This window comes from Xenopus laevis, chromosome 2L (genome assembly GCF_017654675.1).
Source record: "Xenopus laevis strain J_2021 chromosome 2L, Xenopus_laevis_v10.1, whole genome shotgun sequence".
NCBI lineage: Eukaryota > Metazoa > Chordata > Amphibia > Anura > Pipidae > Xenopus > Xenopus laevis.
The window spans coordinates 63173400-63197793 of NC_054373.1; the positions used below are offsets into that span (position 1 = coordinate 63173400).

Here is a 24394-nt window from a genome sequence, read left to right on the forward strand (position 1 = left end):
GTAGCGGACAGAAATTTTCTAATAAAAAGTCTCATTTTGCAATGCAATACTCTTCCTTAAAGGAGAAGGAAAGCTACAGAGGCATTTTATTGCCAATAGATTAGCTGCATTAGTGCAAGATAGAATGCTATATTTATTCTGTAGAATGTTTTACCATACCTGAGTAAAAAGCTCTAGAAACTCTGTGTTTGTTTAGGATAGGAGCTGCAGTATTAACATGGTATGACATCACTTCCTGCCTGAGTCTCTCCCTGCTCTAGGCTCAGATTACAGTAGAGAAGGGAGGGGGGTTGGGAAGAGGAGCAAACTGAGCATGTTCTTGCCCAGGGCAATGAGGTTTAAGATGAAGGCAGGAAGTCCGATACAGAAGCCCATGAGTACACAATAGAAGGAAAGAAATGCTGTGTTTCTTTTGACAGGGGACTCAGAGCAGCATTACTTTGAGGGTTTACTGGTATATTTAGATGGCCCTTTCTGATAAGGCTTACTTAGTTTTAACCTTTCCTTCTCCTTTAAGCTGTATTACACTGTGAATTTTAATTGTGCATTGCCGTAATCTTTTGGAGCAAACAACTTTTTCAGTAAGAAGTTTTATTACATTCACTGCGAAATAGGACAGTCTATAATTCTATCTATAATTTGCAAACCTTCTTCCACTATTGGAGGTGGTTGCTAAACAGTTTCCAGTTTTGCAAAAGTTATATTAAATTTGCTCAAGGGCATAACTTTTAGCATTGCGAATATTTTGTTACTTTTATTACATTCCCCCAACGTCTACTAAGCCAAACCAGATAAAGAAAACAAAAATTTTAAAAAAATCAATGCCGTTTCTCTACATTTTGTTTATTGAGACAAACTAATTAAAAAGGCACAAACATGGGGCATATGTTTACATGGACATTATAACAAACATATACAGTAAAAGTGTAGGAATGTGTTTACTTTCTGCTATACAGAAAGTTTCCTAATCTTTTATATACAAAAGATGTACAATTTAATGTCCTACAATACAAAAGATCAGTTATAAAATTAATTTTCTTTACACACTGAAGTCTATTTTATTGTATACATATTAAGCCCCCTAGAGCGTTTTGTGTATTTATCAATTCAAACAACTCTTCTTGGAGAGGTTTGTCCATTTTTCTAGTAAAGCATGCCGTTTTCTCTGACTTTGTGGAACAAACATTTTAAATACTTTTGTAGCAGTACAATTCACTTTCACTGCTAGATGTACAATGCATTTCTCCAGCAGAGAAACGGGCTCCAAAACATAAAGATTAGCCTTAGAATCTGTTGCAGTGAAATATGCTTTTTTCCATAAAAAGGAGAGTCTTTGCCTATTAAGTAGCTTCTCAATAGCCGGGAAAAGCTGCAAAACATTTGCTTCTAAGTATGTCTGCTAGCCACCACAGCAAATAAAGATCTGAACACTTACCTAAAACAAAAGTTAATGTTACATGATGGTCTAAAAAGCAGTTAAACACTTTTGGTTGGGTCTTTCTACAGTATGGTTAATAATTAGGAGGGGGGAGGGTTAAAAAAAAGAAAAGAAAGAAAAACAAAAAAAAAAAAAAGACTTCTAGCATAGCAATGGATAGGTGTCTGCTTATGTGTATGTTTTATTTGTCAAATAAGCAAGTGCTATCGGGGGAAAATAGCAAGAATGGGGAGGTTGAATATAAAAAAAGCTAAAATATTTACATATTAAATCCAGATTGTTACAACACATAAGAAATCTTTAAAAACCCACATACAAGAACAAAGAAAAAAAACAAGCAAAAAAAATGATTCTCTTGGCTTGTCATACAGGGCCTTTTCATATAGTCAGTGGTTAGAAAAACTATATATGGATTTAAACAGAACACATAAGTCCTTGTGCAACTTAAATGTGTAAGCCATTAATAAGACGGAAATTGGGGAGGGGAACCGATCAACTTGGTTACCCATTACGCTCCACGGAGCTTTTTTCCATGGAACTCGTTTTCTTTTGCGTTTCAGTTGTTTGTCGGACCAATCCCCACTGAAATGGAGAGTCAATGTGTGTTTTACACATGCCAAGCCCCGTGAAGATAACAAAGGTGACCAAATGCATTTTGGAAGCAGTTTCTCAGCTTCATCCTGGTCTTTGCAGGCTAGAAATATAGATGCCCCAGTACTTTTGTTCTTCATCCAAAACAAAAACCGTTAAAAATAATAAAAATAACTAGATTGCTAACTTCTGGTTATATGTTTAATAATATTTACATTGCCCAATATCAAATTAAAGTCTATTGGGGCTGAAAAGATAGCACCTATATTTGCGTTGTACTAGTCAAGGGCTGTAGATGAAATGATTCAATTTAATGTTTTGACTCATTCTATGCTAGTGGACTCAATGTTTCCAGTCCCGATTGGAGTCACACATAATCACAATGCAAAATCTATTCTTTACAGATCATTTGCTTTTCCATAGGAAATGCTGCTTATAATTAAATCCCCACAGTGAAATGCAGATTCTCTGAGATACAGTAATTAGGTTCTACGATGTACGACTGCAGAGAACACAAACCATTGAGAACAGAGACTGCACTAGAATTTGAATGGTTAAGCTGCAGTAGTGATAAACCTGTTCAAACGTATGAGAATAAAATGAAGATATTGGTTGCTAGTGTTATCTTTCAAAAAGTTCCAAGATATCAGGTTAAAATCTTAACACAATGTTTGCTATGACTTCAGGCAGTCTTCTACACTATACTTTTCTTCATTTTCACTGTTCTGATCCCCTCTATTAATTGGCATGTTCCAGGACAATAAATACGAAGGCTGAAGGACAAATAAAATTGTCTAAACTCGAGGGTCAGCAAGCTTTTCTGCAATCTTTTTAAAGACTTTACTGAAAGCTGCAGGTAGATATAACAACTTCTTAATACTTGGACAAATGTTCTTCACCAATGCGGTGTAGACGGCAGAGCTTGAGACAAAAATGGCATGCTTTCCACTGGTCTCATAGCTATGTTTAACTGGCCTGCTAATGTCATTGGTGTGGGCAGATTCATAGGGCTTGTTAAAGTGACCGGATGTGCTATATTCATAGGAGCAGTAACTGGTGTAGGCAAATTTACAGGTGAAGACAAGGACAAGGGAGAAGTCATAGAAATTGGAGTTGTAATTGTAACTGGATGACCCAAATTCATTGGAGAAGTTATGTTGAGAGGACTTGAAACATTCACTGGACTTCTCATGCTCATGGCAGCTGCCACAGTTACAGGGTTTGTGAGGGTTCCAGATGCTGCAACGGAAGATGTGATATTGAAGGGAGATGTAAGTGTAACAGGCGTCTGGGAAGTAGTAGATGTTTGGCACAAATTGCTTGTATCTAATGTAGGGAAAAAAAGAAAAAAATTAAAGATCCTCAAAATGGTATTACAAAGCCTACATGGTCTTAATTTGGCATATAGTGAGACGGTAGAAGAAAGATCATGACCAGATTATAATGCTGGCCATTCACATTCTTTTACAGAATTACCCTAGTAAGGTAAAGAAAGTAATACAACTGTAAAATCAACTGTAAGAAGACATAAAATCACCTATTGAAAAGGTCCTATGATTCTGATCCACAGCACAAAAGAGTGAGTCTGAAGCTGAAATAAGAGGAAAAGTATATCAAAGTACCAAATCAGGATATAAGGATTATTCTCACACACACAACAAAAACTTTCACAATTATAAATGCAGTGCCCCATAAGTTAACTACATTTACATTTGTCATTAGATAAATACTTTTTTAGACAGCCTTGCATTTCTGTGAAGCTCGGCACAATGGAGAAAGAAAGCAGACAAAAACACAGGCAGAAATAGCCTGTCTAAATAATCTCAAACACTTGTGTGTGCGTGTGCTTTTAGCAAGCTCAGGCAACAGAAAATACACACACACTCTCTCTTTATGTGGCTCAAGAAATGTTAAAACAATATTATATTCATGCTTAAGCGGGGGAGGTTGAATACAAATTAATAAAATAAACATTAAATTGCAAAAACAAATATAAACAATTTGTTGAGCCTAAAACTTTTCAAAAGTGGACAGGATAGGGGGTGTGTGTGTGTGTGTGTGTGTGTGTGTGTGTGTGTGTGTGTGTGTGTGTGTGTGTGTGTGTGTGTGTGTTAGCCAACAGTGAAATAGTATCTTCAGGGGTAACTGAAGCTTGTGAGACTGAATACCTCCAATTCATCATCCAATAAGGAAAACATTTTAACATTTATAGGGAGACCTAACTCCTCTTCCGCACCAAGCTTACCCTCCCTCTGGCTGCTCTGATCCCATTTCGTAAGGTGCTCTGTCTGCAGCGTCCCCACCGCCAAAATTCATTCAGTGCCAAAAGAAAGGACGGCACTCCATTCGAGGAGGAAACAAGTTTTATTGCAGGCTCATGTAGGGATCAAAAAGCCCTACGCTTTTCGGGAAACAATCCCTTAATCATAGGTAAATCATGCCTATGATTAAGGGATTTTATCCCTGAAACGTGTAGGGCTTTTTGATCCCTACATGAGCCTGCAATAAAACTTGTTTCCTCCTCGAATGGAGTGCCGTCCTTTCTTTTGGCACTGAATGAATTTTGGCGGTGGGGACGCTGCAGACAGAGCACCTTACGAGATGGGATCAGAGCAGCCAGAGGGAGGGTAAGCTTGGAGCGGTCCTTTGGTGCGGAAGAGGAGTGCCGTCCTTTCTTTTGGCACTGAATAAAGGAGAACTAAGCCTCCTTTCTAATAAAAACACCCTACCCTCCATAGTCCATCCTCCCTGCTCCCCCCTCACTTGAGTTAACACAAGGAAATACCCCATATCCGGTAATTACCCCTTGTTGAAGTGTCAGCACAGCGGAGCTCATGGGGGCCATCTTCAGCCACTTCATTAATTTTAGGGTCTTTTCACCACATTCGCAGTTGTAGCAAACCGGGAAAATGCTCCAACTGCGCATGTGCTGATACGGAGCTTCCTAACCGAGATTACCGAAGCGGCTAAAGATGGCCCCCGTGTGCTTCGCTGCGCTGACCCTGCAACAACGGGTAATTACCGGTTTAGGAGTATTTACTTGTGTTAACTCCTGTGGGAGGGGGCAGGGAAGGTAGGGGTTTTTGGTAGAAAGGGGGTCAGCATCAATATGTGTGCAGATGACAAGGGACAGGCAAGTACCTCAACACCTTATGTGCCACCTGAGATGCGGTCTGTCCCTAAATGTCCAAACCATGTGTCCACTGTGCTGCTAAATGTTACACCTTGACTGTATGGCTCAGTACACACAGCAGTAAAAATCCATTTGGATAAGTGAGCTTTCCATTAATTTTCTATGTGATTACAGCATGACAACACAAGATAACTGGTCTCTCAATGCAATGTAAATGCTTATCACCAGTGGAATTCACTTACAATTGATGACATGAAAATGGTGTCCACAGCAGACACTACTGCTCACTTAAAGGACCAGTAACTTTAAATTGAATATAGTTTATTTACACTTTGAGGTAGATTTATCATGCAGTGTAAAATAACTGCAACAAAATTCGACACACATCAGCAGGCTTCACTGTGTAAAAATTGAGTAGTTTTCTGTGTTTTTTTCTTAAAGGGACTTCTGCTGGAACTTGGTTACAAAGGTCTGAAGCAGTGTAACAGCACCAAACCCATCATGCGTTTGCACATAGTAAAATAAAACTTTATTTTTGTCATTTATTTTAAACCGTTTTTGTGCAATTTTGTTTTACACAGCATACTAAACAGACCTAATGTTCGTAAATGTTGATCCACCACCTTCTTGGCAATAAATGTCCTGTTTTAGCTCAGGACACTTCTTTCACTGGCATAGATCCACCAGTGGAGAAATCTGCTCACATCAGCCCTGTGTGCATACTATCTATGCCAGTGGGGAAAAGTTGTGTGTGCTTAGTGATTACATTTATTAGATTTAGTTTGATGCATTAAAAAATAAAAAAAAAAAATAAAAAGACATTTAAGGACTCAATGCAAAAATTTTAAATTTCCGTTAACTGACACCATCTTGTACACATAAATGGAGGCAAAAGGCTTTTTTTTTTAATGCAATTAGATTGGTAACAGATTTGCTGGGTTTAGTCATCTTTTTTGTTCCAAACCAGGGTTGTCCAAACGGAGACACAAGGGCTGGTTTCGGCCCTGTAAGGGTTTAAGGTGGCCATAGACTTACAATCTTTGTTGCAGAAAAGATCGCTCGTTAGCAATACAGACATTTAGAGCTGAATCTTCAGGTATACAGGCAGAAACAATACAATTCTATCTTTATCAGACAAATCAGCAGTAACAGTGGCCGTTAAAGACACCTGATCAAAATTATCCAACCTGCCGAATCGACGAGCCAACCAATATACAAGTCTTCTGAAGATATGGGTAGGCTCGTCTCCCACTATACACACACACACTGAATATTTGTTTTGTACAATACTATCCGATATTAGGTACAATATTAATCTTTACAATATCTGAGTTTATGGCCACCTTTAGTTTACCCATAAGTGCCACAGACTTCACTATTCACATATAATTTGGCCCTTAAACACATCAATCAGATTATGGGTCACCAGCTGGAAAAAGTTAGATAGCAATAATCTAAACAACACTCATTTGGTCTATTTCATTTGACAGAACCTTAAATACATACATTAGAACCTCTTATTTTACATCCCCTGATTCTAAGTTTTCCCTCATTTTACATGTTGTTTTGTGGTCTCGCCTATATATTATGCCTAATTCATTTCCCTGATTTTCAGGGAAATAATAAGAATAATAAAAGAAACCTAAACAAAAAAAAAACCCTTTCACTTTATGGCATTATCTTTAAGGGAAAATGCTAAATTAGATTAAATACAGATATTTTTAACATTAAATAAAATGAAAATCACTGTCTATATATAACATGGCTGAGCTAAATGGGACTAAAAAAAAATTCCAGGTACTACTTGTGCTTATATCCTATTCAGTATAAACTGGAAATCTACAGCAGCTCTCTGCACTAAAAAAAGATTTGATGTGCCATAAGCTTACTGTACCTAAACATACTCTTACCAGACGATTAAAGACATATGAATAGGAGACTAACCAACATTTCAATTTTAAAAGGTTAACTCAAATATTTAACACTTTAGGGTTCTACCATGCCCATAAACGATTTTGCATAAAAAAGTTACCTATATTTTACTAATATGAAATCATATAGGAGGAGGCTTGGAACTCATAAATACCTTCATACTTGATTCGACAATGAACAGGAGTTTGAAGTTCATGGAGTTGCCCTAAAATTAAAACAAGAAATGTGGCTTCTTTTATACAAGACAGAGCATTTAAGAGTCAATACATAATTTTATGAGTGGATAGATATTTTATGAATTTATGAAATACAAAGTATTTCATAATTTATGGAATTCAAAGTATTAAGAACCAGTTTCTTTCTGAGTGTTCACCTCAACACCTAGAAAAGGAGGGTTGAATGCCTTCCATTTTTTTTTATAATCTACCCTTTTTTCAGTTTAACAGTTTTTAATAAAAGTACATTGCATAATAACATTTTAAAAGCTGGAATCTTGGCTCAATAGGATACTATCATATTGACTGAAGTATGGCTTTGAGTGCCATCTTAAGCTGTATATACATGCCCAAGGGTATGGGCAAAAAATAATGTGAAAAAGTGATACGTGATAAGTCACAAAAGCATCCCTTTAAATGTATAATGATGAACAGTCTCTTCTGAGAAATGCTAGCCCAATGTGAAAAAAACTAGGTAGTTATATTATTGTTTGTGCGGGAGGTGGGACAGGATTAGTGTACAAAAAAAAAAAAAATGAAAGATTGGTTACTCATTAGCTGTAAATATACCCCCTTAAAAACTCTAGCTCCTTCAGTTTTACTTATGTTAAAAAGTGCTTAAACGTTATCTGAACTGCCAAAAATACATTTCAATCTGTGCAATCATTTAGGTCTGTGTTAAAAAAAAAAAAAAAAAAATTCTTATTTTTACCTGGTACATAACGGATTCCGCAGATTTCAAATAAACCACTATGGTCTGCATGTGCTGCAGGGACTAATTACCCACTCATGCAAGAGTGATTCAACCCCTTCCCTGCCCTTTTCCATTGTGAAGTGATGGATTCTGGAGCTCCTGCTATCCTGAGAATCTGCGCATATCCACTATGGAAAGCAGAGAGACTTCAAATCTGAGCAAGCAACACTGCACAATGGAACATCATGAGGGAGAAGCTACATAACACTGTTTGCTTAAAGGAACAGTAACACTTAAAAATTCTATTGTGCATAAAGTTTATTATATTCAATGCTTTGTCCAAAAAACATTAAATCTCTGCTTCGGGATGTACACTGTAGAATGGCGAAAGGGCGATTCTGCAAAATCTGAGGTGCGGCGATCCACATCTCTGCCTAGACTGCTGAACCGGAAGCTAGTTCTTGCTGCTGTACGGAGGATTTTACAGACCTCTGCAGGACTTACTTCTGTGCTGCAAGCAAGGAAGGAATGTCCACAGCGTAATTTACTTCTGTGAGTGCTGCGAGTGTAGAAGGAATGTTCGCTTTTATTGAAGCAGATTAGAGTGGATTTGGCACATAAAATTTTAGTGTTACTGTTCCTTTAAGGAAGGTGACAGACTATTGTGGTTTTCTTTCAAATCAGTGGGATCATGCATACAAGTTTAAAAAACTTTCTACATATGCCCAAATTAAAGAGCACATGACAAAAGAATGTGGGTGTGTGTGTATATATTTTTTCATAATTTCTTTTTAACTAATCAACAGAAATACACATGACAAAGCTCTGAAGCCATTGTTGTGTAGTTATGGATTATGCTGGACTCACGGTCTTGCTAAAAGACAAATCTCTGATCACAGTGGCAATGGTGTGTTTATTATGTTGTGTGTGTGGCTTATGCCAAGCAGCTAAATTTTGGTCTCATCAGCTCAAATAACCAACTTCAAACTGATTTCAGTGTTCCACTTGCCATATGGCAAACAGTAAGTGATGTCAGTTTAGTTAAGGCCTATCTTTCTTCCCTAAAGCTGCAGCAATTGTTGAAGTGTCTGGTCAACAGTTTTTATACACACTTAAGAGACTTAACTCCTTCAGAGTTGTCCCAAGTCTCCTAGGGGCCTCCCTTACTAGTCTCTTTGCACGGTCACTCGCTTTTGGTGGACAGCTTGTTCTTGACAGATTTACAGCTATGGATAAACTCTACATTTCTTTTTTAAGGTAACTTTTATTGATATGATATTTAATTACATACATTCAGCCAAGACTGTTAACAGTTAAGGAAGAGTAATAAGTGAAAGTAAACAGTAAGCTATACACCAGCAACAAATAGACATTATTTAGTATCTCTACATTTCTTAATGGTTGATCTAACTGTATTTGTATCTATTCGCCAAGTTTCTAGGATTGCTTTTTTTTTGTATTCGTGGTCCAAGTTATACCTCAATACAGACTTACCAAAGTTGAATCTTACACATACATGTGAATTTAAATCACAATTCCATGAAATTGCATTGCATATACACAGGTGATCTCCTTCTAATTCATTGACTTAAAAAGTATTTCTGTTGATCAGTGTAAAAAAAAAAAAAAAATCCACTGCAATAAAAAATTCTAGGACAATAAAAAAAACTTCCAAGGGGATGACTACATTTTAATTTAAAGGCACTCTATAGATTTTTGGTGATATATGAAAATAATTACAATAATATGCAATACCATTTGTACAAAAGAAGCTTGCTTTTGTACTGTGAGTCTGACCTTTTGTATGCCTTATATTAAGCACTACAATAGAGTTTCTCCCCAGTTTATAGTATTTATTCTGTATATAGTACTGTGAATGTGCAATATCAGTAAATGGGCTAACAGTATAACATCACAAACAAATTAGTATAAAAAATAGAATATAAATTATATCAGGCAATACTTTAAAAGGGCTGGTTTGCCTTTTTATAATTAAAGCTCTTTAAGCAAACTAATCAAATTTTTATGAAAGTTTATGAAAACGGTATCTAATCAGCATAGTTATGGCAAAAAGGGCATACTATAAATCTGTTGCCAAAGTAACATTTTTCTAACAGTGACTTATAATTGCTTAAAATGAATATAATTGAAGAAATGACTGTGCAATGAAATAGATAAGACAGACCGACAGATAAATCTGTACTTTATCACTGTTTTTTGTTGGTAAAAAAAAATATGTATAATTTTGCAGCTAGGACCAGCACACTAAGTAAAAACAATAAATACCATTTGTGTCCAATATTTTAGATCTTATTAGGATCCTTCATAAATGTCCAAATGAGGAATGAAACTTGTTCACAAATGGTACGTGTTTTACAGATCCAGAGTGTGCTGGACCTACCTGCAAAATTACAGACAGATACTTATACTGTATGTATATGTAATCAAGTTTTATTTACAATGGCTGATATGCAAAGATACTAAAAAGATCATTACCTTGAAACTTTTTACCTTGCTTACAGGTATTACAGTTGATACTTTGGCTTTGCCCATGTGTTTTTAGGTGACTAGTGATGTATGCTGCACTGAGAAGTTTGCCGCAAATATTACAAGACACCTTTCCTTCATGGCGAACCATGTGTGTTCGAAGCCTATCTTTTGTGGCAAAGGCAGCAGCGCAAGTCTAGAGGGATAAAAAGATAAAGGCATTGTTAGGCCATACACATTAACAATAAAGGGGCACACATTTTTCCATTTGCAAAGGGAGTGTATGGCAGGTGTCTAACATTTTGGGGTGGCAATATAGAATACTATACTATTATGAAGTTATAATAACTGTTATCAGTAATCCAAATAATTCTGTTTCTATGACAGAATTCCATAATTGTTCTTTATACCATTAGTCTGTTTCTGTGCAATACCGTTTGCGGGCTTATGGCCACTAGTTTCTAGTTTCACTAGATCAGCTGATCATCACTTGTACGGCCAAGTTGTCATTCCATATTTTGAATTGCTGGCTTATTTTAAGGAGGACCATGACAAGAAATAAAAGATTTGAACGAATTAGAGAACAAATGTGTTTTATTCAACATTACAAGCATTATAAGGTTAAGCATAAGTTAAAAAGGCTTAAAGTTCTCCACTAGTTCAAGTATAAAGCAAAGCATTAAAGCAGTTTAGGAGATACTAAAATTATGCAAATTACATGTACACTGCCAATGAAAGCACAGTTATATTCCAGTAAAATCTGAGGTACAAAGGTTAGTAAACAATGATTTAGCAATGTCTTCTTTTATACAGCCGGTGCACACAGATTCACTGCACACAAACTCAAGTCAAGTTGCTTACATAAATAAATATCACACAGTAAACAAAGAAAAAGCCATTCTTACTTGGCATTTGAAAGGCCTTTCTGTGGAGTGAACATGCTTCACATGACAACTTAAATGATCAGGCCTGTAAGAAAAGAAAAAAAAAAGTATCATCAAAATACTGAGATGACATATTACCACAGTAATCAAAATTATGTGCACAATAATTTATGTAAATTGATTTAGTTGCATGTAATACTGATGAAAGACTCTGTCCTGCTATTACAAAAAATGGTCTACCAATGTGTATATACAGACATACAGATTTAATCATATACAGTGTACATATTTATATTTGTTTTGGTCTAAATTTTACAAGCTAATGCTCGCATCAAGTGGGTCAGTCCCTGATAAATCGTTTCTGCTTTGGGACAGGAGCCTCATTCCAGCTGTGTCATGGAGCTATTACATGCTTTGGCAGTTATGCGCCATTGCCCTAAACATGGCCATATGCTTAACAATATCATGCCAGTCATAGATGTAGTTAAAAAAAAGTCCATCAAGCTCAGCCCCTTCAAATGACCCGCAGAGTGAGAAATTGAGTATGTGTCTTATATAAACACACATACCTATACTATACTAACTATAGATCTTAAGATCACTATAGCCATGGGTATAAAGTTTGTTCCAGAAATCATCCAAGCCACTCTCAATGGTATTATTAGAATCTGCCATCAAATCATCACCCAGAAGGCATTCCAGAAATTTACTACTCTCATTGTGAACCATTTGTGCTGTTTCATGTAAAAGTTCCATTCTACAATTCCATTCTAAAGAGATAGCCTCTTGTTCTTAACTATGTGAAAAAAAAAATTGGTCTCTGCGTGTCTCTATATTTTTGTCTAACGTACCTGTAAAGAATAATCATGTCCCCTTATAAGCACCTCTTTTCAAGACAAAACGGCCAACAACCCCAAGCTGGAATGTCTTTTTAATATAGACTAATTCCTCCATTCCTTTATCCAGTTTAGTTCAGGTAATCCATAATACTGTGGCCCAAATTAATTTATGATGAGTGCCCATCACTACACTATACACCAAAAGTAAAGGTTACAAACACAACTGAAAATCACAAACGCAGGGAGCACAATCATGGTGCATGGTGAATACCTATCCAAAGCAAATTACAGGTTGGCACCTCTGCTTTCTGTGTTTTTGTCATGTTAAACCTGGTATGGCAGCAGCACTGATAAAAGCAATGTTAATACATTGCTGAATGAGAAGGGCTGGCTCGTAAGCCCCAACCTTGTTTTGGCAAATTCTTTATTTTAAATATTTATTGGGGGGGGGGTGTCTGGTCCCTATCTTATAAAGACAAGGCTATCCTTATTAAAACTTGGGCCATCTAGTTGCATTCAATCTAAAATTGATTTCCTGCCAGCTTTAGAATGTATAGAAAATCTATAAGTGCAACTGAGGAATAACAGAAAATTGAAACAAATATGCTATAAGTGGTAGCCACACTTTTTTCTTTAGCTTTACATAATTTTATCTACTACTAAATACTACCTTTCAGTTACAGTAAAATCACTTTACTTAAAATCAGTATAAACAATTATAAACCAAGGTAGTGAAATGAAGCCCAAGAATAAATATCACCATGTTCTGCCAAAATCACAATTGCTCTCTGTATAGTTGAAAGCCAATACGGCTAGGTAGATCTCGTCTTAATGGACTAATCCTAACTACTAGCTGGGACAATTTCTACACCACCAATATTTTTGCAAATGACAATAACAGAATAGAAATTGTATAAACAGGAAATAAATGTTATAATTGTCCATCCCATACCTTGAGAAACCTTTTCCACACACACTACATGTGTAGGGTTTTGTGATGCCACCTTCATGAGATCGAACATGATAAGTCATGCGATCTTTTCTTTTGAAACGCTGATTGCATACTGGACATTCAAAGGGCTTTTCATCAGAGTGAGACAGTTTGTGCCTGTTGAGATGGTACACATCCCTGAATGCTTTTCCACACATCTCACAAGCATGATTCTTCTTGACAGGCTTGCTAGGCTTCTTCACGGGTGGTGCAACAGGCATAGGAGGGATACTAGGACTGGCAGTAGGGATTGTGGTAGATGATGAAGTGGTAACCGTGGACAAGATCCCAGCAATTGTGGAGACCAATGATGTTCTGTTATTGTCTACAGCAATAGTTGAAATAAGGGGTACAACAGGAGTCGTCTGTGTTTTCTTTGGCCGTGACACCAATTTGATTCCTGTGTGGCAGGACTCATGGCGCCTCAAATGGTAGCTGTCCCTGAAAGCTTTGCTGCAGTATGTGCATATAAATGATGTTTTGGGCTTTTCCTTCTTCACTACTACAGGTTCCTTTAGAGGTTCTGCCTGAGTCTGAGGTTTTTGTGTTACTGGTAAAGGTAACATTGGTTTCTGATCAGGGGGCTCAACAGGAGTACCCAAAAGTGGTAGTAAGCTATTTTGGGCTGCCTGTTGCTGATGATGGTGGTGGTGATGATGATGAGTGGCATCATGAGCCTGTAAAAGAAAGGGGGGAATCAAAAACATTTTTAAGCTCAACAATAAAACTGGGACATTGTTTTACATAAAGTGTGGCTACATGTTTATGTACAAGCAGTGAAATTTCATATGAAACACTAGCACTTTCAGAATGTCCCTTTGCTCACGTAAACCATACAAAATATTGTTTTTCAGGGACATGACGTTTATGGTTCCAACTATAAGTGGCTAAAACTGTGAGAAACACTGTTCCATTTATACATGAATCATCCACAACACACAAAACTCTGGTACTCAAAGCAAGTTTGCTCCATGTTGCAAACTATATTAGATCCAATGTAGAATGCATCCACAACCATTGATGCGCTGTACTGTGTAATAGATGGACCCCTCCTGATAGGGGTACTTTGGTGTACAAATGTCTCCAAGCATTTGGTTTCAAGTCTACATGCTGCCTCTTGCTGATTAATAGTTGGAACAAGTAAGAAGTAGACTGTGCAAGCTTCTGAGCAGTAATGCAACAAGCATCTGAACAAATAACAAAAGAAAGAAGAACTACAGCAAGAGGATTTCTGAGGACCAGTTCAGTGTAAAAATAAAAACTGTATAAATAGATAAGCTGTGCAAAATAAAAAATGTTTCTAATAGTTAGTTAGCCAAAAATGTAATCTATAAAGGCTGGAGTGACTGGATGTGTAACATAACAGAACACAATTTCCTGCTTTTCAGCTCTCTAACTGAGTTAGCAACTTTAAGGGGGGTCACATGGGACATAACTGTTCAGTGAGTTTGCAATTGATCATCAGCATGCAGGGCAGATTCAAAAGCAAACAGTTATGGCCCATGTATCCCCCCCCCCTCAAGTCACTGATTGGTTACTGACTGATAGTTGTGTTCTGTTATGATCCATTCTTTGTAGATTACATTTTTGGCTAACTATATTAGAAACATTTTTATTTTTCACAGCCTATTTACCCAGTTTTTATTTTTATACTGAAAAATTCCTTTAAAAGCTACGGTACGTGTCATTTGGACTGCTGTCGTTATCCAGCAGAAAAATGGCGGTCAAAACAGTCCTGTCCACCTGTCAGTGCCCGTACTAATGCAAAATCACTTGACCAGATTTGGTCTTTATGCATTTGCCTAAACTACAAGATCCCTCTTAAGTGCTAGAGTTTGCTTGGTGCTGATTTGGTCAGACATATAGATTTACAAATGTGTTGGTTCAAGTTACCACAACATACAGACATAAGAAATGTTGGGCCACTTCAGCTGAAATTATCCAACTGTCTATGGTAAGCATCTAATTTGTTAAAATAGGACCCATATGAAATATCATTTAGCAGAGGTCAACACTGATCGACTCTGATTCATGCTCATATCTACAAAGATTCCCTTTTAAAATTGAACATTGGCATTCCAAAAACCTTTCTGTAACTCCTTGTCAAGTACCCTAGATTCTGGGAGTCCTACAGCATATCTGCCGTTTCCTTTAAAGAGGAGAAAAGCTGATACGCTCTGTTCAGCTCTGCTATTCCTCTGCACTGTCAGGTATAGGGTCGGCCAGCATGCTGACACACAATCAGATATGGGCTCGAAAATGGATAGATTCAGGTTTCCGCACTAATATCTACTGTTTGCAGAAATATGACTGAGGAGTGTTTAAAATTAGATTAGCTTAAAACACTTTAGTGTTCACAGAGATACTTTAAAGCATATTTAATGTAATACAGTTCTTTATTGCTCTGGGCTCAGATTAAAATAGGGAGGGGGAGAGGGAAACAAACAGAGCATGCTCAAGCCCTAGTCCTGGAGGTGTATGCTGAAAACAGGAAGTCCATGTAAACACAATAGAAGTAAATAAATGCGGTGTTTATTTTGACAGAGGACTCAAAAAGAGCAGCATTCTTTTGAGGGTTTACTGTTTTATTTATATATACACCTTTCTGATAAAGCTTTCTTAATTTAGCCTTTCCTTCTCCTTTAACAGAAAAACCTCCTTACAGTAAAACATGTTTAGGATAAACTTCTGTTAAACAGATCAGATGATAACAACACCAGCATATTATTTATGTGGTTGCTCTAAATCAGTGATCCCCAACCAGTAGCTCGTGAGCAACATGTTGCTCTCCAACCCCTTGGATGTTGCTCCCAGTGGCCTCAAAGCAGGTGCTTATTTTTGAATCACAGGGTTGGAGGCAAGTTTTGGTTGTATAAAAACCAGATATACTGCCAAACAGAGTCTCAATGTAGGTTGACAATCCACATAGGGGCTACTAAATGGCCAATCACAGCACTTATTTCGCACCTTAGGAACATTTTTCATGCAAGTGTTGCTCCCCAAAAACTTTTACTTCTGAATGTTGCTGACGGGTTCAAAAGGTTGGGGATCCCTGCTCTAAATATATACAGATCTATTAGAAAAATGCAACATATGAGTCTAAGAGGTTCAATTTTCAATGTTCAGCTTATAAATGCAGTGTATCAGTTTACTTGCTACTGTAAACTGTACTTCGCTGGCAATGTAGCAATAGGCACAAGTTTTCAAGAGAGCAGAGTAGTAAATGTTTATCAGCCTTTCAGATAAAAAGTATTTTGATCCTGGCTTTGAAGTATGGGACACTGGCTCTATAGCAACAAAGAAAACCCTTCCCCTAAAAATTTACTCTACATTGCACAAAATGTACACACTGTTTTATAGACAAATAATTTCTATTGACAGTTTTCCCCCCTGTTGACTATGATCTGCAGATTTTAAATAACACAGATCTCCAAGGATTATACTTTCTTTGACAAAAGGCTTTACTGTTGTGGCATGCACTTGTGGCTTCCTGAAAGCATTTTCAAATAGGATTTTGAGTATAATTGTTCACTAGAACTAATTTTAACATTTTTCTTAAATGAAGGCATGGAAAAGAAGAGTTTCTGTAGGGTGAAGATCTCTAGTAAAGACACTATGGACATCATAAAGATGGCGGCATGAGTTTAGAGGCCGAAGTAGGAAAACTTCCATGACTGGACTTAAATTGTTGTGTACAAATTAAAAGAATACATTAGTAGTTTATGGTTTGCAACAGTAGCTACAGGTGACCAATACGCAGTGTCTTTCATTGAACGGCAGCCCTAACAAAAGTTAAAAAAAAGAAAAGAAAAAGGTGTTCAGTAAAGACTTCTATGAATTATGCTGTTAAATTACAGAAATACAGCCATAATTCACCATGGATACCTTAAATGGTAATTAAAAAATTGTTTAGGCTGAAGTCAAGGCAAACCGAGCAGTGGGCAACCAGAGGCAATAAAGCCAAGTATATAAAAGATTACCCTTTTAAAACAATTTCAGCTCACAATCTTCTATTATGGAACCTAAAGCACTGGATGGGGAGGGGGTGAAAGTTTTGTGTCTACTCAATGTTCAGGGAAGCTTCAGTTCAAATAAGGATGACATCAGGCATTAATGTGCCTAAATACTTTGGAACTACAAAACAAGGGCTGATAAAGTATTTTCATATAGATATAACCTGAAGACTAATGTCACATAGGGCTGAACTTGGCCTGCTGTAAAATGCAGGCTCATAATCAGCACCTATGCTGCAATCAGCCCCTTTTCTTGACTGCACCCGGACCCATTGCGTCGGCCCAGGGTGCGGTTACACGCAGTGGTTTTCAGCATGCCAAGTTTTGTTGGCCTAAGAGGTAAGCTGACCAAATATTGGCAAGAAAGGGCAGCTTGGAACCAAAAAGACAACATACAAAAGTTGCCAACAGTTATAAGTAGTAGTCGTAGTAGTTGCTTCCTCTATATAATTACAAGACTGTGGCTAATTAGCAAGTAAAAAAGGGCAGCCTGCCAATAGAACAGTAAAGATTATTGACCAAGCCCTTCAACATGAAAATTTTATAATTGTTGTTCTAATTTGGGTTGCTAATTTATAACAATAGGGACATTTCCCTGTTGCTGTTTGAAGTTTTGTTTCCTTGCAAGTTGATCTTCTCAGCTTATCTTTCCATGTAAAACATACAGCTTCTGATGATGCATTCTTTCATACCAAGAATTTTACAAGAGTCTCTTTTTAAAGAATATAAACTTTAATTCAGGTTAACGTTAAAGTAAATTTTAAGCATATTGGTGTTGTTTATCCTACATAACATTGATTGGGTTTAAAAGCAGAGGTAAGGATATTTAATCGAAACTAAAGAGCTTGAAAATGAATAACTGAAGCAAAACATGACATTTTAAGATTCTTACAAATAAGACAGGGTATTTTGTCAAGATGCTCTCCTCACCAGCAATGTGCTTATGCTGTTTTTATGAACATGCTTTAATTCATCAACAAGAATGGCTTTATTAAAGTTATTTATGTCACAGCAACTTTTCCACAAACATACCATATAAAAGTCTTTTTTTGGGCAGTTTTACTTTTAGTTTAATTGCAGATGCAGCATTTTGATCACCATGGTCATCTCAGGAAAGCCTACAATAATTAAATGACCTTACACCTCGGCAGCTGCTCTGCATTCGAATGAATGTGAAGCAGCTGCAAGCAATGTTCTTCACAACAAATTGTCTTGTGAATAGTGAACGGTGTGTGAAAAAACAGAAACTTGTTCTTATTCTGATCTACCCACTTGTCTGTTTACACAGTTTGTGCACTGTTATAAGTGCCCACAAAAGAGAATTTTGCATACACAGCAAAGAAAATTAGAGGGAATACTGGCTGTACGCATGAAAAAATTGTTTGACCAAACTGTGCCATGAACCTAAAGTAAAAATCAGGCCATACAATGCATGACAAGTATTTAGACCAAACTGCAAGACCATTATTCAATGCGGAGGGAGCACCATAGGAGGCAGTTTTAAAAGGGATGAAATTACTCTGGTTCGTCTTCCTGCTTTCAAAATTTTGCCCAACTATTCCTCCCATTGGCACATATATCTGTTTAGCCCATAAGACCGACAAACATACTTCAATAAAACGGTCTATGTATGGCTACCCTAAGGCTATAATACTTTTTTATGCATCTACTTTTTTTAGCACAAGTCTAAGGCCACACCACTATATAGTTAACCACACAATTTGGGGGAAAAAAACCCTAGTAGCATAGGCAATTTCAGAGCTTTCTACATAGCAGGGGCCCCCAACTGCCGGGCCATGGACATATTGAATTGGGCTGCCGTGCAGAGTCCAAATTTGGCGCTGCGCACGCGAATTTGACGCTACACTTGCAAAATTTGATGTGACGGGAGCACAACTGTGAAAAAATTTGGACTTTACACCAGTCCCTAAGGCAAAAAAAAAAAAGTTGTGGGCAGCTGCTATATAGAACATGCTTAAAAGGAAAATACACCCCCTTTTTAAGGAGTCCATTGAGCTGGGCTTATGCAGAAAGGATACATTATATGAACTTCCAAGTTTTGGTTGCATAAAACCATATTTACTGCCAAACAGAGTCTCGTTTAATGCTAGCAAAAAAACAATCACTGCTCTTATTTGGCAACCCCAAGAAGTTTTTCCATACTTGTATTGCTCCCCAAACACAATTAAATGTGGCTCACAGGTGGAAAAAAATGGTCGGGACCCTGCTATAGTGGGTGGTGTACAAATGCTCTAAAAAGCAGAGGGATTTTAAATTAAAGAATCTATCACTTCACAATGAAATAAGGTGAGGGTAGGGTTGCATTACAGTGAGAACGGGGGGGGGGGGACTTGCAAACACACAGACAATACCATGGGTTCTGCCTGTGGAATCAGAAATCCTTGTGCAAAAACAACACATTTATATTTATTCATGGCAGTGTTGACACCTTTTCTATATAAGCCAAACTGAATGAGCTCATGTCAAAGATGTGAGGGATATTTGCCCTCTGTGTAGTTTGCCCTCTGTCTACTGTGTAGTTTGTTTGTTTTGTTGCAAAAACAAATTACAGCAAGTCTTATAGGAGGAGGAAGTTCTTCAGAATTTGTATAGTTTCCAGGTATATACCCACCAAACACTTTGGCATTTTTGATATTCTGACTCATAACTAATTTGAGGGTCATTCAAGGTGTATATTTTTTAAGGTGCTTATGGGATAGGTAATTCAGATACTAGGCTCCACTGAATCAGGAAGCAATGGTGGTTCTGAGTTCAATTACATTCTGCTTACTATCTGGAGTTTCCACCAACACTCAAATAGAGAAGTTAATTGGTCCCTGATTAATCTGAACCTAGATGGTTTTATAACTGTGATAGGTACCATAGAGTATTGATCCTTCACATCAGTCTCTGCCCCAGTTGAGCTTACAATCTCTGTAAAGCTCTGCGTATACACGTCACTGCTACATAAAGGGTAATAAAAGGGTAGATATATTTCACTTGATGCAGAGACGAAGTTTGGGCAGCCTGAGGAATGCTGAAGAAGCAACTTCAGGGTTGTTGCGCACAACAAAGGAACACATGTGTTAATGGAGCCCATTCTTTTCAATGTTGTTTGTATTTACAAGACTGTTCTAATCTTCCAAACAAAGGTGAGGGCAAGCACCTTGCCTGCAGTGACTGTTTCTGAAAGTCCTGTGAGTACAAGCACCATGGAAAACAATAGAAACCCATACACAAGGGTGCCAGTGCAGTGGAATGCGTAAGCCACCACACAGGAATGCATATTAAAACACCAGTACGCAAGAGCCCTAACTGATCGATCAAACATTACAGCACATGTTGCTGAATCTAAAAATCTATTGCACCTAAAGACATTATTTTAAACTGCTGACATATTTGAAGGAATACAGTCAGAACAACTGCTTATATAGACTGTTTGGATCAGACTGCTCAGTAAGGGCATCTAATAATAATAATAATAATAATAATAATATTAGTGCATCTAATAAAGCTGGTTGCAATTTCTAAGATCAGTTGAATACATTTCCACTTGAGGCATACAATGTTGGTTATGATATTAAATGTGAAATGAATGCACTTTCTATTTCTGAAATCATATCTGACTTTACCAGGAATCAATAGGCATGAATTGTCAAAGGAAAACTTATGTAACAAAGTACATTGGGACAGTCCCATTGAAGCTAAATACAAATATATCAAATATAAACACTGTTTTGTATTACATTGACATTGTAATACAATTTCAAAAATAAGGCCATAAGTGAACAAAACCATTAATAGGGATGAAATTGCTTTTTTGCCCCCATGAAATTAAATATGGTACCATAAGGTGAAAAGACCAAATTCTGAGGCATAATGAGACAGACTCAGGCCAGAATAAAAAAAAACAGACATTGTGGTCTAGTTCCTATTTAAGACTGTTGACCAGAGATTAAATACAAAAAGTCACTTCCATTTGGTCTCAAGCCCTAGATAGATATAACGCTGCTATGGGAGAGCTTTCCTTTGTACCTGTCGATTAGCAGTTCTATTAATACTCTGCACTGTACAGCTCGGAGATGGCTTCACAGGTCAACTCTTGTACAATAATTTGCCAACTATCTATCATTTTAGAAACCATAAGTAAAGCAAACCGAATTACATTCTAGATCTGCAAAGTGATCAAAAACATATCAAAAGGTATAATGTGTAATTAAACCATGGATCAAATTACATTAACTCGCCATAATCGGTAGAAATATGGGGGGGGGGTGGATCTGGTGCCCATAATAAACCCATAGTAGGTAATGGTGGACATAGACACACAGATCCGATCGTACGAATCGAGGATTCGTACGATTTTCGGATCGTGTGTGGCGTGTCCCGACTTCTTTCGTCCGGCGGAGATCGGTCGTTTGGTCGATCAGGTTTGATTTTGACCCGACCGATCCCGCCGGAACCCAGGGCACATCGTAATCGGATCGTTCGGCCATGCGGCCGAACAATCAGATTACACCCGATATAGCCATGTTTGTTAATGGCATATCGGGGAAAGATCCGCTCGTTTGGCGATGTTGCCAAACGAGCAGATCTTTGCATCTATGGCCACCTTAAAAGTCTCCAATTGGCCCAACACCCTGCAGTGACACAGCACTACTATCTGAAGGCAATCCAGCCAAGAGGCAGGGAAAGAAGCATTAAACCTGCAATTCCACCCCCAGTGCCAGATTTCACTTGTTGGTGTTGCTCAGATCTAGTAAGACAATAAATGTCATATATGTACTCTTTTTTGAATGGTTAAACCACAGACAACTTGACCGCTTTTAAGATCTAAAGGTGGCCATACACGGGCAGATAAAGCTGCCGATATCGGTCGTTTGGACCGATTTGACAGCTTATCTGCCCGTGTATGGGGGCTTCCGACGGGTCTTCCCGATCGATATCTGCCCACGATATCGATCGGGAACGTTGGATTTTTACCGTCCTTCTATACAAAACGCCATTGCACTATGCCATGTGAGCGATATGAATCTGTACAAAGAATCAGAATCAAAGCTTGCCAGACCGTTATCTGTACGAGTCTGTCGCAGGCGCTGCGAGGAAACAGGATTAAAATGCGGCACTACAAACAAAGGGATCAATGCTGGGGCCTTGCCGTGCTACAATGTGCTCGTAGCAGCTCCTATTTCTGAACACGATCGTGAGTGGGTAAATATCTAGTTGATCGTTTTAGTGTACATACAGGCTGAAATATAAAAAAGGCAGTCAGTCAGGTTTTGTGGAAGGCGATCTCCCAATGTGACCAACTAATCCAGTTCATTCACGCACAGCTTTCCCTCCAGCCCATTCCTCCCTCTCTCTCTCTGCTCTACAAGGACAAAAATAGTGTCTCTTCTGCGCTGTCTCTCCCCTCCTGTGTCTGCCTCCGCCCGGCTCCTGTCTCCCCTCTCTGCCCGGGGAAGGAGGGAGAGAAGGAGGAGGAGGTGGTGGATGTGGGGGGGCTGTTTGCTCCCGGGTGTCCCCGCTTCCCGGGGAGGGGAGTGGAGGAGAGGCTGCTGCTGCCTCGGCGGCGGGGAAGGGGGGAGCCAGAGGGAGGAAGGCGGGGGAGAGAGGTGGGGGTGATACCGCCGCCCTTTGTCAGATATCTACCGTATGAAATATGGAGAAATGGCTACAGACGTATAAGTCTATTTTTCATTCTTACCTGAAACAAGAAAGCGGTCCAGTTGGCCTCCATGGCGTTCCCGGGGAAGTAAGGGGAGAGAAAAAAAAGTGAGGGAAGGGAGCGCAGCGCTTGGAGGAGGAAAAAAGGAAGAAGGAAAAAAAATAAAAAAAAAAAAGTCGGCGAAGGATTCCTACATGAAACCTACAACAAAGCAGCTGAGAATATGGCAGCGCCTAACAACTTCCGGTAACCTCTGGGAGAGACCATTGGGGAGGAGGAGGGGACTGGTGGGGGAGAGGGGTGGCGCAGCAGCTCCGCCTTCGGTCATTGGAGAAGGGGGGTTGGGGGTGGATACCATAATCCTCCCCACCACTACCACCCTTTACTTGTCCTCTCCCGCCTTCTAGTCGTCGTGTGTTTGGCTAGACTACCCCGTCTTCCCAAAGCAGTGGAAGCGACGGTGATAATAGAATGTAAATAAACCTGCCCAATAAAGGCTGCAGTGTGCGCTTGTTTATTCATGTAACCTTCCTTTACTGCGTGTGATGGCGGCGGGGGACGTGGTAAAATGGCCACTGCTCGTTAAACATCAATAATGTGAGGTAGCGGAATTACCTCATTCGATGAGGGGACCCAGACAAAAGGGGCGTCTGTTTAAGCGGCTTTGTTAGAATTCATTTTTTTTGTTGCACGCGTAACATCGCCATTTCCCCTTATCGCCTGACTGTTATATAAACCACAAACTGAGTGGAATTATCGACGACGGCAGCGTTGTTAAGGATGCTTTCATGCTTGCCCTTCATTTGGGAAGCTCCTATGCGTATGAAGAATGTAACATCAATGGCACCTTTAACTTGAATCCCTCCAGCTGTTATCTCAGTGCACGTTTTGCCATTCCAAATGGAGATGGAATCCGAATTACAGACTGGGTCGGCATATCGGCCGTTCATAAACCATCTGGTTTCCCTCTGCATAATACATCTCGTACGCAATACACAAATACACATTTCATTCCTCATCTTTTTCCACATTTGGAACTCCACAATGGGAGCAGAGAACAGGCGGGAAATAGATATGTTGATTTATCTGGCCTTTTCCAACTGACTTTCCCTAGACCTCCCAACCCTCCCCCAGCAAATTAGTGTCTCACAATGCAACAACGCTGTGGTGCAATCTGTTTCAAATATGCACACTCTTATCACATGGGAGTGTGACTATTTGCAAATGGTCTGGCACTGATTTACAAAATAATAATAAAAAAAATAGGGTGTACGCTGTATCAAACAGGGGTGTAACTATAGAGGAAGCAGACCCTGCGGCTGCAGGGGGGCCCAGAAGGTATAGGGGCCCCACGAGGCTCTTAATTCATATACAAATTCAATAAAACTTGGTAAAACAGGTCAATCTCTAGACATTTTTTGGGGCCTATAAAATTATTTGCTGTGGGGCCCAGTGATATTTAGTTACACCACTGGTATCAAACATGAGCAAGGAGTGTTACATTATTAT

The 24394-nt window shown here is 38.5% G+C and overlaps 1 protein-coding gene across 1 annotated transcript; it reads right to left on the minus strand.

Moving 5' to 3' along the window:
- Positions 1 to 827: 827 nt before the first annotated feature.
- vezf1.L (vascular endothelial zinc finger 1 L homeolog) lies at positions 828 to 22982 on the minus strand (the record flags this gene model as incomplete). Its single annotated transcript, NM_001096992.1, is given in 7 exon segments — positions 828 to 3355; positions 3567 to 3620; positions 7249 to 7299; positions 10500 to 10686; positions 11396 to 11459; positions 13166 to 13881; positions 22925 to 22982. Coding segments are annotated over 7 exon segments (1536 nt in total). The 3' UTR covers positions 828 to 2924.
- Between the last annotated feature and the right edge of the window lie 1412 nt (positions 22983 to 24394).